Genomic DNA, 15,206 nt, shown 5'->3' on the forward strand with positions numbered 1-15,206 from the left:
TCATCCTGAAGCAAAGTTCTTAACCCGAGGTACTATTTCTGGCTTAGCGGAGTCTGTAACCTGAAGCGTATGTAACCTGAAGCGTATGTAACCCGAGGTACCACTGTATTATTATTTGGTACTTTGTATAAATATAGGTATCATCATTATCCCCCACCGTTTGGGCAGCCCTCACTGCGCTCTGGGAAGCCGCCCAGAATTCCCCCATGCCCCTTTGCTATGGGAATTCGCCCCACAACCCCACCAATGAGATGGACTTTCTTTTAGAACTATTGACTGGGCTGGGTGAGGTTGTAGGGCGGGGGTTGAGGGGGGGGGCGGATATGGGAAACTCCGATGGAGAGGATGGGCTCCTCGCCTCCGATTGCGCAGGGTCGGTGGGTAGCCGGCGATTTCTTCAAACTCTCCTTTGGATGTATTATTCATGAGACCAAAAAAGAAAGAAAGAAAAGCAGAAGAAGGGGTGGGGTGGGGAGGAGGATGAGGAGCTGTGGGGGGGTGGGGGGGAGCGGGAGGCCTCGGCGCTGATGTCAGTCCGGAGGAAGGAGCCTGAGCGCACAGCAGGATCCTGGGCGCTGCTTCCAGTGCTGCAGAGAGGGAGAGAGAGGGGGCAGCTTCAGGGTGCAGCATGCTGCCTGGCTCCCGTTCCAGCCTCTCCAGTAGCAGCGGCGGAGGCGGCTGCATTGCTCGGGCCAGGAGCGCAGCAGGGCCAAAGGGGGACCACGCGGCGGAGGCGGCGGCCGAGGGCGCACGATGGCTAGCTGGCTGGGCAACGGCTGTCTCTGGCTCCTGGCGTTGGCGTGCCTTCTGCAGCGCGCCCAGGTGAGGAAGCCGGTGCGGTGTCCGGCCATCTGCAGCTGCACCAAAGAGTCCATCATTTGCGTCGGAGCGGCGGCGGTGCCGCGGAGCCCCGGAGACATCAGCTCCTTGTAAGTCGAGCCAAGAAGGGTGATGGGTGGCTGGCTGGCTGGCGCGCAACGCAGCGCACGGATGGCACCAGACCTTCCCTTCTGGGGCGGCGCGTGTGCATGCTTTACTTGAGATTCCTGCATTGCAGGGGGGTGGGCTGGATGACCCTCGGGGGTCTCCCCCTTCCGACACTCACTCCGCGATTCTAGGATTCTGACGTTCAGAGGATGCTAGAAAAAGGACAGCACCAAACTTGCCCCCTCCGGCTGGTCCGGGCAAACAGTGCGCATGGGAAGGGAGGCGCCCGCCTGGCGTTTCCGGAGATGCCTGCGCGGTAGCTCAGCCGGAGATGTTGTTTTAGGGCGAGCAGAAAATGCTGCAGCAGCAGGCAGTTCCAGAGATGTCAAAAGACTGGAGAGGGGCGGGTGATGCGGAAGAAAAAGCCCAGCCTATGAAACTCAAAGAATTGGGGAGATGTAGCGAGTAAGTGGCCATCTTCTCACTAGAGGGGAAGAGATGATTTTCAGCTGGTCTGAACTATCTTGGAACAAACAGGATTCAGGGTCCTGGAAGTTGAGAGTGAGTTCACTGCCTTTGGTAATGTATGGACTTTTCAACTTGCCTCGCTTTAAAATCTGCTGGGCTTCAAAACCCTCCAGTCAGTCTTCAGTTCTGATTCTCTCACTGATTGCTTCTGTTCACTCATATGTCATCTGTATCTACAGCTATAGCACAAAGGCACACATATATTACAATGCATATATGTAATAGGTAGGAAAATAAATCCATAATATAAGGGGACGAAGAAAGCAGATCTCAATTCACTTTTCAGACAGAGGCAGCCAAATGCACACTATATTTCAGATTAATTGATAAATACGGCGAAAGGAGAAAACTTCCGGAGGAGCAGGTTAAGAACTGTAAGGAAGGTCATGGAAAAGCTGTTAAGAAAGAGAGTCATAATGATGATGGTAATAATAACAAGAAAAAGTGTTGTAATTAGTTCCTATGGATTTTCCCTTGTATTTTCCCCCTCAGGAGCCTGGTAAATGGAACATTTTCTGAAATAAAAGAGAGAATGTTTTCACATTTGCCTTCCCTGCAGTTGCTGTAAGTATTAAATTTTTATTTTTATATATATAAAAAGAGATGATCAAAGCTCTTGCCTGAGAAGAGGCATCATGGGACTTTGAAATAACTGTTTCCAAATCACAGACTGAGACTCACAATTGATGAACGTTAATTTCTAAAACCACATAAAGAGCTGAGGAGTCATTGCTTTGAAAGGAAAGGAAAGGTTAGTGCAGAATCCAAAATAAATTGACATGCAATTATAAAGCTTATTCTCAAATCCAGTTTCATATTTTTTTAGAGGTGCACATTACAAACACTTCTCTTGTTTGACATTCGTTTGAAGGATTATGCTAAAATATTGGAAGGAAATTCTGCTCCAACAGCAATGCTACATTGTTGAGAAGACCAAAAGAAACTGGATTCTTAAACACCACCACCACAAGCAACACCTTTTTAGTATTCCTACTTAACAGCTTCCTTCTTATATCTCTGCCATAGCATATTTGGTTCCTTCCATATCCAAGTTGGCATGAGTATGCTTAGTTCCCACCATGCTTTTGAATCGCAATTCGCATTGTTGTCTCAAACTCCTTGGGCCTTCCTTTCTTCTGAGAAAGAGGAGCTGCCTCCCAGGCTCTCAGTCGTGGGTGGGAAGGAGACAGGAGTTTGCTTGATGGCTTGGCAGTTGCCAGAATTCACACCCCACACTGTAATTTTATTTTGGTTTGGGAATTGTTGGTGAAGTTGACTAAACAGCAGCCGTGCTGTCTCTCCTGCCCACCTAACAACCAAGGCAGATGACCTGGTGAACCAGCCACAAAACTTGCATGGCCCACAGACTGGAAAACAGGTCATGTATATGCTTCCAATTCTCTAGATGACTCTCTTGGGAGGAGTGCAGTGAACTGCCAAGCCATGCAATCAATGCACTGTGTTACACAACAGTTAACAAAGGGATAGGCTGAGATTATTGTTGCGAACTGTGAAGATCAGCATCTTAACCTTCCTGTACGATACTATCCAATGCCCTTCAGGTTGTAAGTAATTGTGGTTGACTTTTGTCCGACTTTACTGAAACTTTTGCAATCATTTTCCATTTTATGATTTGCGGTTGCCATAATATTTGCACTCCTGTTTTGTGATAACTGTATTTTTGTGTGTGTTTAACTAATAAAATGTAGAATTTTGCAAAAAGAATCAGCACAGCGCAGGCTGCAAGCACCAGCACATGCTCGTGACGCCATCAATTTGTGCTGATGTCAGTCGGCTTCTAGACAGACCTAGAAAGGTCTGCAAACACCTGCTGTAATCTGCTGGAGCCTTCTTATGAATTATAGTCCGTCTCCCCATGTATAGTGCCCAGTTCCACCCAAGCTGGAACTAGGAAATCCGGTCAAAATTTCAACTTTGGAAAGAATTCAATGGTCAGGGTAGAAATTAATGGTAACTGTGGAAAAGTGACAACAATTTAGCCTTAGAGTTTGTTGGTTCCACAAGCACCTCTGCCCTAGCCTGTCCCTCTGTGGACTTTTGGTCTACAGTTGCTTTACACCAGGAAGAGAGCTGGATTATACCCATCTGAGGAGAAGGATGGCACCACCCATCTTTGCTTCCCTTTCCCTTGAGGGGGGAGAGAAGCCCCAAGAAATGTGTTTATGGCCTGAAAGTTGGGAGAGTCCCTGCAGATTTGCACTTTACTACAGAGTTGTAGTGCAATTCTGTTCTTTTATGCATTTCTGCTGCACTGGGTTCACTATGATGAACTATTCTTTTCTAGTAGTCATAGATTCTGTTCCTCTTATTCTGCTATCCAAGAGCACCTTTAACCCCCCTTTTTAATCCAATAGCGTCATATCTTGCCACTCTGCTCTTCCAAGGTGGTCCTGGCTTGTTCTATCGAGGTTCCGAGAGCATTTTCCACACAAATCATTATATCAACATTCATATTAATATTTTCTACGGTTATTAAACGATGACTATATTTTGGCATTGATTTTTTTGGTACTGTTTTACTCGGCTCTCTTTTTAAACTATAAAACATTAAACGACACTACAGGAATCCAAGTCAGCAGAAATGCTAAATGAATGTTTGACAGTGATGTAGAACTGTGACTAATCTATCAATCAACCAACCAACCCGTTCAATGCATTCCATTGTGGCTTCCCAACACTCTGCCACACCCCAGTGTGGTAAAGAAACAGAACCCAGGGTACAGCTGTGCAGACAGAAGGGGGAGGCAGAACACACAGTGAGGTGGCCATAATCCATCATTCAACTGAGTTGACCTCTCCTCTCCTCCAGCTGCCACCACGAGGCTACCTAAGGACCATCTTGCCCTGAAAGGGGGTGGGGGGTGGGGAGACAGAACAGCCTGGTGAGTTGCCCAAATTTTATCTCCTGGTGTTCCAGCTAAAGTGGTCTCTCCTCAAACCGCCAGCCCATGGCTACACAAAAAACATCTTGCCCTAGGAGAGGAGAGATCTAACTATATCCTAAATAAATAAAATAAAATCCTATATTTAAAATACAGTCATACTTCTGGTTGAAGTAGCTTTGGGTTGAGTGTTTTCAGGTTGCGCTCCATGGCGACCCGGAAGTAATGGAACGCGTTACTTCCAGATTTCGCCGCATGCACAGATGCTCAAAATGACGTCATGCGCATGCGCGGAAGCAGCGAATTGCAACCTGCGCAAACGCAGTTTGCGTTCGCTTCAGGATGCGAACAGGGCTCTGGAACGGATCCTGTTCGCATCCAGAGGTACCACTGTAAATGGCTATCACTCATTCCTATGGGGGGAAGTAAATCACTGCACTTGACAACATTCTGGTGGGCCACCAACATCCCCAGTCCCTCTAAAATTGAGGTGACCTAGCTATCACATACAAGGCACATCCTGGAAGGGAGCAAGGTTCCACTTTCTCCACTTCCTGCCATTCACAAAGTTGAAAGATTCAGGACAGGATAAAGGGAGTATTTCTTCATGGAGCACAGAAGGCAGTGGTGGCCACCAAATCCTATGGTTTTAGAAGGGAATTGGACAAATTCATGGAGGATAACGCTAGCAGTGGCTACTAGCCAGAATGGCTGTGCTCTGCCTAAGCTGTGAGGGGCAGTATGCTTCTGAATACTAGTTGCTGAAAACCACAGGAGGGGAGCCTTTACTTTGAAAAAAATAGAGTGTTCAAAGCAGGCCGGTCACCAGAATACTCCAGCTGGGAATAATGGAATAGGACTCTGGTTCTATTTTGTTGGTTTTCGGAACTGGGGCCATGATTAAGAGGGACGCCGGGGGCATTCGTATTGTGCCGCTAGAGGTGAAATTCTTGGACGAACCAGAGCAAAAGCATTTGCCAAGAATGTTTTCATTAATCAAGAACGAGAGTCGGAGGTTCGAAGACGATCAGATACCGTCGTAGTTCCGACCATAAACGATGCCGACTAGTGATCCGGTGGCGTTATTCCCATAACTTACCTTTGCTGATATCTACAGGAGCCTGGCTAAAGGAACTTTAAAGACTGACTCTTCCTTTTGGACACAATTTGAATGAGTTTTCTGTTTGTGGCTTCTGTAGCAGATCTTGTACATAGCTCTCTCAATTTTTGGATTATTAATATAAGATTTAGAACGTAGAATGGTTTGGTAGCATTTTGTGTGCCGCTTATGTGCTGCTTACTTCATACTGGCCTTCCTACTCGTGGGCTTCCCACAGGTAGCTGGCTGGTAGCTGTGTGCTGGACTAAAAGGGACATTGGCCTGCTCCAGCAGGCTCTTGGGACGCGGGTGGCGCTGTGGGTTAAACCACAGAGCCTAGGACTTGCCAATCAGAAGGTCGGCGGTTCGAATCCCTGCTACGGGGTGAGCTCCCGTTGCTCGGTCCCTGCTCCTGCCAACCTAGCAGTTTGAAAGCACGTCAAAGTGCAAGTAGATAAATAGGCGGGAAGGTAAACGACGTTTCCGTGTGCTGCTCTGGTTTGCCAGAAGCGGCTTAGTCATGCTGGCCACATGACCCGGAAGCTGTACGCCGGCTCCCTCAGCCAGTAAAGCAAGATGAGCGCCGCAACCCCAGTCGGTCACGATTGGACCTAATGGTCAGGGGTCCCTTTACCTTTACCTTTATCAGGCTCTTAGTTCTTATGTCCTACTACCTACAGAGTCATATTTGATAACAAAGCAATGTGTGCTTAGTTGCACCAAAGCAGGGTGTGAGAGAGAGAGTATTAAACGCTCACTGATGACTTGTTAATGGTTCTTTTTATGCATTCTGAAGAAACTGACTAAGGGAAATTCAGCTTTGCCTAGCATTTCTTCACAGTGCTTTAAATTGTATGGCAGCCTTTTACAAACATTCTCCCCCCCCCCCTAATGTTTGCATTCCGTTTTTTAGACTGCTGAATTCTAACTCATTTACTATCATACGGGATGATGCCTTTGGTGGTCTGTTCCATCTCGAGTACTTGTAAGTTTCTTCTTTTGTTTACTGTAGTAAACTAAGATTTCTTAAATGGATGAAGCTACTTTGATGATTTACCAGTACACTGTCCTGGAAGGAAATGTTCCTTTTCTCTAGATGACATTACATGTTGTGACTCAGGCGGGGCAAGTGAATGCATGTGAACATTCTCATATTTCTGCTTTCCACTGCAAGATATAATGTGCATACTAGGAACTAATACAATTCCCCAACTGAAGATGCCTGCGCTTCAGAAACAGGGAGCTCTCGTGCATTTCTCCGCAGGAAATGTACATGAATTCCCATTTAGCACATTGCAACTTGCAGTGGAAAGCTGACGTTCAATATTGCTTGCCTTTCTTTTTCTTCAGCACTTAACGTCTAATTATTTCCAGAGGGCTAGCTATGCTTGTCTGTTTCAGCAAAACCAACAGTCTTGCGGCACCTTCAAGTTTGCTAGTCTTTAAGGTGCCACACAGCTCTTTGTTGTTAAGCACTGTATAAGGTTTTGCACAAAACTGGAGAAGTTATAGCTTACTTTGAACATGTATTTTGTGTTACGTTTCATGTGTTAAGGGTCAGGACTCCATGCACTGCAAAGGGGCATTGAATTGTCTTTTCACAAACTACAGGCCCCCTACCACATTGGAAACTGCTTTTAAAACCGAAGGGACTTTCAAAAGCAGATTGTGGTAGGCATGGGGCAGGGTGTCTGCTGTTGTTTTAAAAAAATCCCACTGATCACGTTTGAGTCCTTTGGTGTGCCTGAAGTAGCTCTTTGGATCCCAGCCAACATGATAATGATTAAGAGCTGGTGATAAATTTGGCACCTCATTCCAGCTGAGACGTATTGTGTGTGGACTCAATAGGAGAGCATTTAAAGCTCACGAAATGTGCCGAATTACTGTGAGTTAAATGAGGGAGTTTCACAGAAAAATGGGGAATTTGACCCAAACAAATATATGTTTTCTAAGTGCAGTCATAAAGGGATGTGGGTGGCGTTGTGGTCTAAACCAGTGTTTTTCAACCACTGTTCCGCGGCATACTAGTGTGCCGCGAGATGTTGCCTGGTGTGCCGTGGGAAAAATTGAAAAATTCGAAAGATTTTTTTTTTTAAAAAAGTCAATTTTTCGCCCACTAGGCGGGCACCAGACTGTGTCCTGGGTATGTGGGGGTGGGGTTTTTGACCCCACCCTCGGCCAGCAGGGGTGCCGATTGGCGCTCCTCAGGGGGACACCCTCCACTTTTCTGATGTAATTATAAAATACTTTCTTTGTGTTTATTTGATTCCTATTCAAGAGAATTACTTTATATATAGTCACTATAGGCACAGAGTTAATTTTTTAAACATTTTCTAATGGTGGTGTGCCTTGTGATTTTTTTCATGAAACAAGTGTGACTTTGCCCAAAAAAGGTTGAAAAACACTGGTCTAAACCACTGAGCCTCTTGGGCTTGCCGATCAGAAGGTTGGCGGTTCGAATCCCCACAACAGGGTGAGCTCCCATTGCTTGGTCCCTGCTCCTGCCAACCTAACAGTTTGAAAGCACGTCAAAGTGCAAGTAGATAAATAGGTACCTCTCTGGCGGGAAGGTAAACGATGTTTCCGTGCGCTGCTCTGGTTTGCCAGAAGCGGCTTATTCATGCTGGCCACATGACCCGGAAGCTGTCTGTGGACAAACGCCGGCTCCCTCGGCCTTTAGAGCAAGATGAGTGCTGCAACCCCAGAGTCGTCTGCGACTGGACCTAACGGTCAGGGGTCCCTTTACCCTTGCCTAAGCGCAGTCATGTGCTCTGTTGCATCCCAGTTGGTGCATTTCCCCCTCTGTACCATAGAATTAATGTCAAAAGTAGCAAATAAGGAAGACAGGAATAGCTATACCCCTTAATATTACCACTGCATGGTACTGTTGCTGTTTACATTAAAAAAATGGAAACACAGCCTCAGCTGTGGTGCATCATCAGCCAATGCGGCCCTTCGCCACACTTACTAGCCTCTTAGAACCAGATGCCTTCTGATTAAACAAAAAAGATGACTCCCCACCTTCTCACTGACCTCCTTTTCATTCTATATCCTAACCACAAAATCAAAATGCTCACATGCATATATCTCATGCTGCTTCAGAAGGCCAATCCATATTACATATGGTTTTGATTAAGTTAATGCCACGATGACAAGGCAGGCTTACAGATTGGGTGCAAAAAGCAAATGTATTCCCTCTGCCCAAACTTGATTTATACTGTTCCTCCATAACAAAGATCCAACCCAATTCATATTTTAAGTGTGACAACCCTTGGTTTTATGCCAAATCGTCTTAATTTGTTGCTGGGTTGTTGTTTTTTATAAGAAATCGATTTTAGTGACGTAGCCTACTTTAGCTGTGCTTTGCACATTTTATGAGAGTCTTTGTATGGTGCTTTGAGTTGTTTATGTAATAAAAAAAGGAAGGTATAAATGTTGAAATCAGTGAGTCCTTTTCAGTCCTACTGATTTCGGTAGGAGAGATAATCACATGGTTTAATATCTCCCATTGGAACCAGTGGGACTTAAAAGTTCTGGGTCATGAATTTCCTTTTATATTGGTTCTAGAATTTTGCAGCTTCAGCTCAGGAGAGTGGGGTTACAAATGTGTGAAGAACTATAACAGCACAAGCCTATGCATGCTTACTCAGAAGTATATCCCATTATATTCGCTGGGGTTTACTTTCTAGGTGTCCATAGGAGTACAGCTGGGAAGGCAATGTATTCATTATGCTGCAAGCTCCTGGTTTCCTTCATTTCTTTTGCACCTAGTGCCTCTTAAAAAATATGTTTACAGTTTTCTTCCAAAAACAAAAATGTGGCCAAATTCTTGTGCATTGAAACAACACCAGTCCAACATGGTGATGTTATGAACATAGGCCAAGTGGCAAAGAGTTAGCCACTGTCTAGTTGGGGCTATTTAAGCAGTATATATGTGTGGGACGCGGGTGGCGCTGTGGGTTAAACCACAGAGCCTAGGACTTGCCAATCAGAAGGTCGGCGGTTCGAATCCCCGCAACGGGGTGAGCTCCCGTTGCCCAGTCCCTGCTCCTGCTCCTGCCAACCTAGCAGTTCAAAAGCACGTCAAAGTGCAAGTAGATAAATAGGTACCACTCAGGCGGGAAGGTAAACGGTGTTTCCGTGTGCTGCTCTGGTTCGCCAGAAGCAGCTTAGTCATGCTGGCCACATGACCCGGAAGCTGTACGCCGCCTCCCTCGGCCAGTAAAGCGAGATGAGCGCCGCAACTCCAGAGTCGGCCACGACTGGACCTAATGGTCAGGAGTCCCTTTACCTTTACGTCTGACTCACAGGGGCAGTTGTTACATGACAAGCAATAAAAGCATACTGAAGCCTGACCCAAAGTCTAGCAAGAGCCCTGCTGCTCACACAAACCTCCTGAGGGCGACTCTCGTGTGTGCACTGAAATGAGCAGTTTGGTTAATGGAGGCTTTTGTTAATCAGACCACATCAGACACTTAAGCCAAGAAAAGGGGAATAATTGGTGCTATTTTTATAGAAAAAGAGGTGCTGGAACTCATGGCAATGGCACCCACATGAGAGGTGCCAGAATAGAGTTCCAGCGAGTTCTGTCTGGGGAAAAAGTCCTGGGAATAATGCTGTTCACGTTTTATTCAGTATTTGCTTTTGTTCTTCTACCAGACGAACTGAAACATTCTCTTTAACGTGTGTCTTTCAATCAAATCTTTCTGCATAGATTTATTGAAGGAAACAAGGTAGAAACCATTTCAAGAAACGCATTTCGTGGCCTTCGAGATTTGACACACCTGTAAGTCTTTTAATGCTACTTTGAATTATTTATATCTTGCCCCAAACTAGATTTTCCAGTACCTGCACTGTAGGTACAGCTATGGCATTTTTCTCACTTTACTACATAAGCTGCAGTGGGCTGTGCAAAAATGTGAAACAAGAAATGTTCTAGCCCTCATTGTTGGATAAAGTCATTTTTTTTTGGTTAAGACTAAAGAATCAAATGAACCTAGAATAGGTGGTGGGAGGCAATGTATTCTGTGTTCATGTGCTCTACAAGACCCTTAGATTGCAATCACCTCATGGTTTACATATGAAGAGAAACACATTGTGTGGAGTCAATTTTTAGGGTGTTTCTTTCATGGTCAATGATTACAGTCATAGCTTGGGTTAAAGTTGCTTCTGGTTGAGAATTTTCGGGTTGCACGCCGCAGCGACCCAGAAGTAACGGAACACGTTACTTCCGGGTTGCGCCACTCGTGCATGCGCAGATGCTCAGAATGACATCGCACGCATGCGCAGAAGCAGTGAATCACGACCTGTGCCGACGCGGATTGCGTTCTCTTCAGGATGCGAACGGGGCTCCCGTTTGCATCCAGAGGTACCACTGTATTAGTGTCATAAGACAATGTCTGAATATTTCACGGCTGGTTCAAAATATAAACTATTTCGTAATGTGGGGAGTAAACGTGTCAGATTTTGCAAGAGTCGGGGACAAGCGTGGCATTTAGCAACATCTTTAGGCATCAGCTGGTTGCCCTGCACTGGTCAAGAAGGTCGGGTCAGAGGTCTCCGACTCACCAACCCAGAACACCAGAAATTGCAAATCAACATGATAATTTTCAATATCCTTATCTGCATGTTCCAACATATGCACAAGGCAACATGTATGTCTAATTACTTGCCCTCCTCTTCATTTCTGGACCCAATGAGAAGCAAGAAGAGCCATAATGCCTGCTCAGGGGCTTAATGAAGCAGCCAATGAGCATTTCCTGTTAAAAGCAGGAAGAACTTGTTTCTAAAGTTGATTGTGTGAGGGAGGCTGGGCATGTGGCCTAGAAGGAGTGAGTGCAAATTCAGCAGGCTCATTACTGTACTTAAAATATGTAATTCTACATGCAACCTTTGTAGGTGTACTTTCTTCATCCTAAGCCAGAAAAACAAAACGAAATCTGTTTGATGGCACCTTGAGACTGGTTTTTGCAAAGCTTGTTATTACAAACTTATAAACAAGAGCCACGACTTTCTATTCTCATGAATTAAGTGAAGAGTGTTTAGGATTTCCATTAACGTTCAAGGGTTTTACGTAATTCATTCATAATCCTATTAGTCACTGTCAACATTGGGAATTGGGCATCACCCAACGGTTAACATTAGCTAAGTGCTTGCTCTATTTAGTGATTATCATCTCTTCAACTATTTTAACACCTAACTTTACTTTTTCCAGTTCTTTGGCCAATAACCAGATTAAAGCTTTGCCAAGGGATATCTTCAGTGATTTAGATTCTCTGATTGAACTGTAAGTAAAGCCAACCAAACCATTTGTGTTGTTGTTATTGCAAGCCTGTCCTTGTGTGGGTTTCTAAACTCCGAGTTTGGAATTTTGAATATTGTTTGTAGTTTGAACTGATTCTGGAAACAAATACCGTATTTTTTGCGCCACAACACTCACTTTTTTCTTCCTAGAAAGTAAGGGGAAATGTCAGTGCGTGTTATGGAGCGAATGCCTATGGATGGCAGGGGGATCTGCTGCAGTCGTGAGCAGAGGATCCATGGTTCCCCTTCCTTCCCTCCTCCGTGGCTTGCTTTGAAACAGCAAAGCGGGAGAAGAGCCGCTGAGTGGGGAGGAGAGAGGGACAGAGAGCCTGCTTGCTTTAAAGGAGCAAAGCGGGAGAGGAGAGGAGCCGCTTACACGAGTGTAAGCGGCTCCTGTCCGGTTGGCTCCTTTTAAGCAAGCAGGCTCTCTGTCCCACTCTCCTCCGCACTCAGCTGGCTAAATAGTAGCAAAGTTTTTCAGCGAGCCGGGGAGGAGGAAGAGAAGCAGAGCCTGCTTGCTTCTCCTCTTATACCCCTCTTCTGCATTATTAACAGCATCCTTCTCCCCCCACCCCACGTGTGTTCCTTGTCCCTTGAGTGCTTTTCCTTCCCTCCCCACTTAAAACGTGGTTACAAAGCACGGATCCACATGGATCCTCAGGATTTTTGCATTGGGCTACCTCAAACTCACCGTCAGATCACATGTCTGTGGCCACAGCATGAACCACAAAAATCATACATCCACTGTTTCGTTTAGAATATTTTTTTTTCTTGTTTTCCTCCTCTAAAAACTATATGCGTGTTATGGTCGGGTGCGTGTTATAGAGCGAAAAATACGATACATCAATTGGCACTTGCTTTCTGGTAGCCTGATTCCAGATTGCCAAGTGAAATATTTTTCATTACCTTTTTGCTAATGATCTCACGATAGCAATAGTCATGGTAATTAATTCTTATGCATGGGTGCTTTATCTAACATTTGGATGCATGTGACCTCCCACTTTTAAATTATATATTGCTAAGTAAATATATATGTTCTCAAGTAACATGTACATCACTTGAGTTGCCATCTCTCAATTATTCAACACTTGATGACTGAAAGCTGAATATATGAAATGACCCCACAAAAGAATGTGCCCTTATCCGACACAAAGAAACGTTTGCAAACTAGGGGCATTTGCACATTTTACCAAACTTTTTTCAGATATCACTTAGAATTACAGCCCATTGACAGCATTTCCGGTGTACGTCTGGACAAATCTAATGTTAAATTGAATTACTTTGTTACTTTCCTCCATATTTCTTTTCAACCAAAAGCAGTACAGTGGTACCTTGGGTTAAGTACTTAATTCGTTCCGGAGGTCCTTTCTTAACCTGAAACTGTTCTTAACCTGAAGCACCACTTTAGCTAATGGGGCCTCCTGCTGCCACCGCACCGCCGGAGTACGATTTCTGTTCTCATCCTGAAGCAAAGTTCTTAACCTGAGGTACTAGTTCTGGGTTAGCGGAGTCTGTAACCTGAAGCGTTTGTAACCTGAAACATATGTAACCCGAGGTACCACTGTATTGACAAGCTGCCACTCAGGACTGAAGAAGGGCATGTAGAGATAGGCTGCTTAACTCTTGCCTTCATGCTATCTTTCAACTCAAAATTGCCCACCTTGCAAGGGGAAAGATATGAGGATCCTTCATCTTTTCACCCAAACATGGGAAAGTAGCTTGGTGTGTGTGTGGACAAAATGCAGGAATGGAAATGGTTTAGCAGCCCCCTTCAGTTCTGCATTCCAGTCTCTGGGGAAAACAAATAAGGAAGGAGGGTTGGAAAAGAGAACCGCAAGGTCTAGTACAGTGGTACCTCAGGTTACATACGCTTCAGGTTACATACACTTCAGGTTACAGACTCCACTAACCCAGAATTATTACCTCGGGTTAAGAACTTTGCTTCAGGATGAGAACAGAAATCATGCAGCGGTGGTGCGGCGGCAGTGGGAGGCCCCATTAGCTAAAGTGGTGCTTCAGGTTAAGAACAGTTTCAGGTTAAGAACAGACCTCCAGAACGAATTAAGTTTTTAACCTGAGGTACCACTGTATAGTTGACTGACTGGTTTCAAAAAAGTATAAGTGGATCAGGGACGCAACCCTCACAGCCATACTCTGTTTCCAGTGTCACACCAGTCACAATGGCCTAGTTTAAGCACTTATTCAACAGTGCATTTTTGTAAAAGTGCAGATATACCAAAAGCCGCATTCAGCAGTAACCTTTTAGAGATCTACTTGGGAAGAGGCTCTGTTCCAAAATTCTAAATGTACTCAAAGGTTTCTTTGCATGGTCTGGGTTGTTTTTTTTAAAAAATGTTGCTAGAAATTGCACTTGGGCAAAAAAAAATGAGAGGCACAAATACAAGATGGGTGACACCTGGCTTGAGAGCAGTACATGTGAAAAGGATCTAGGAGTCTTGGTTGACCACAAACTTGACATGAGCCAACAGTGTGACGCGGCAGCTAAAAAAGCCAATGCAATTCTGGGCTGCATCAATAGGAGTATAGCATCTAGATCAAGGGAAGTAATAGTGCCAATGTATTCTGCTCTGGTCAGACCTCACCTGGAGTACTGTGTCCAGTTCTGGGCACCACAGTTCAAGAAGGGCACTGACAAACTGGAACGTGTCCAGAGGAGGGCAACCAAAATGGTCAAAGGCCTGGAAACGATGCCTTATGAGGAACGGCTAAGGGAGCTGGGCATGTTTAGCCTGGAGAAGAGGAGGTTAAGGGGTGATATGATAGCCATGTTCAAATATATAAAAGAATGTCACATAGAGGAGGGAGAAAGGTTGTTTTCTGCTGCTCCAGAGAAGCGGACACGGAGCAATGGATCCAAACTACAAGAAAGAAGATTCCACCTAAACATTAGGAAGAACTTCCTGACAGTAAGAGCTGTTCGACAGTGGAATTTGCTGCCAAGGAGTGTGGTGGAGTCTCCTTCTTTGGAGGTCTTTAAGCAGAGGCTTGACAACCATATGTCAGGAGTGCTCTGATGGTGTTTCCTGCTTGGCAGGGGGTTGGACTCGATGGCCCTTGTGGTCTCTTCCAACTCTATGATTCTATGAGAAATGCTTGTGATATTTTGTAGTTTATGCAAGAACAGCTGGCATGATGGGGCAGGGAAGTACGATGGTGGAGGCTGGGGCTCTGCGGTGCCCCACCCTGATAAGCAGCAGTGATGCTGGTGTCAGGAGAGCAACACTGTCCTCCTACACCAGCCGCTCCTGGGTTTCTGCCACCTAATACAGTGGTGCTTCAGGTTACATACGCTTCAGGTTACAGACTCCGCTAACCCAGAAATAGTGCTTCAGGTTAAGAACTTTGCTTCAGGATAAGAACAGAAATCGTGCTCCGGTGGCGCGGCAGCAGCAGGAGGCCCCATTAGCTAAAGTGGTGCTTCAGGT

At 45.4% G+C, this 15,206-nt stretch overlaps 1 protein-coding gene across 1 annotated transcript in view; it reads left to right on the forward strand.

Annotated features, from left to right (window-relative positions):
- The first annotated feature begins 515 nt into the window (after positions 1-515).
- The window catches only part of LGI2 (leucine rich repeat LGI family member 2), a 31,407-nt gene continuing 16,716 nt past the window's right edge, over positions 516-15,206 (forward strand). Inside the window, exons 1-5 of the mRNA XM_081924534.1 lie at positions 516-929; positions 1,948-2,019; positions 6,371-6,442; positions 10,172-10,243; positions 11,672-11,743. Coding sequence (XP_081780660.1) covers positions 754-929; positions 1,948-2,019; positions 6,371-6,442; positions 10,172-10,243; positions 11,672-11,743 — 464 coding nt within the window. The 5' untranslated portion in view covers positions 516-753. The remainder of the gene's footprint in view (positions 930-1,947; positions 2,020-6,370; positions 6,443-10,171; positions 10,244-11,671; positions 11,744-15,206) is intronic.

This window comes from Podarcis melisellensis, assembly GCF_964234715.1.
Source record: "Podarcis melisellensis genome assembly, chromosome: 9".
Classification (NCBI taxonomy): domain Eukaryota; kingdom Metazoa; phylum Chordata; class Lepidosauria; order Squamata; family Lacertidae; genus Podarcis; species Podarcis melisellensis.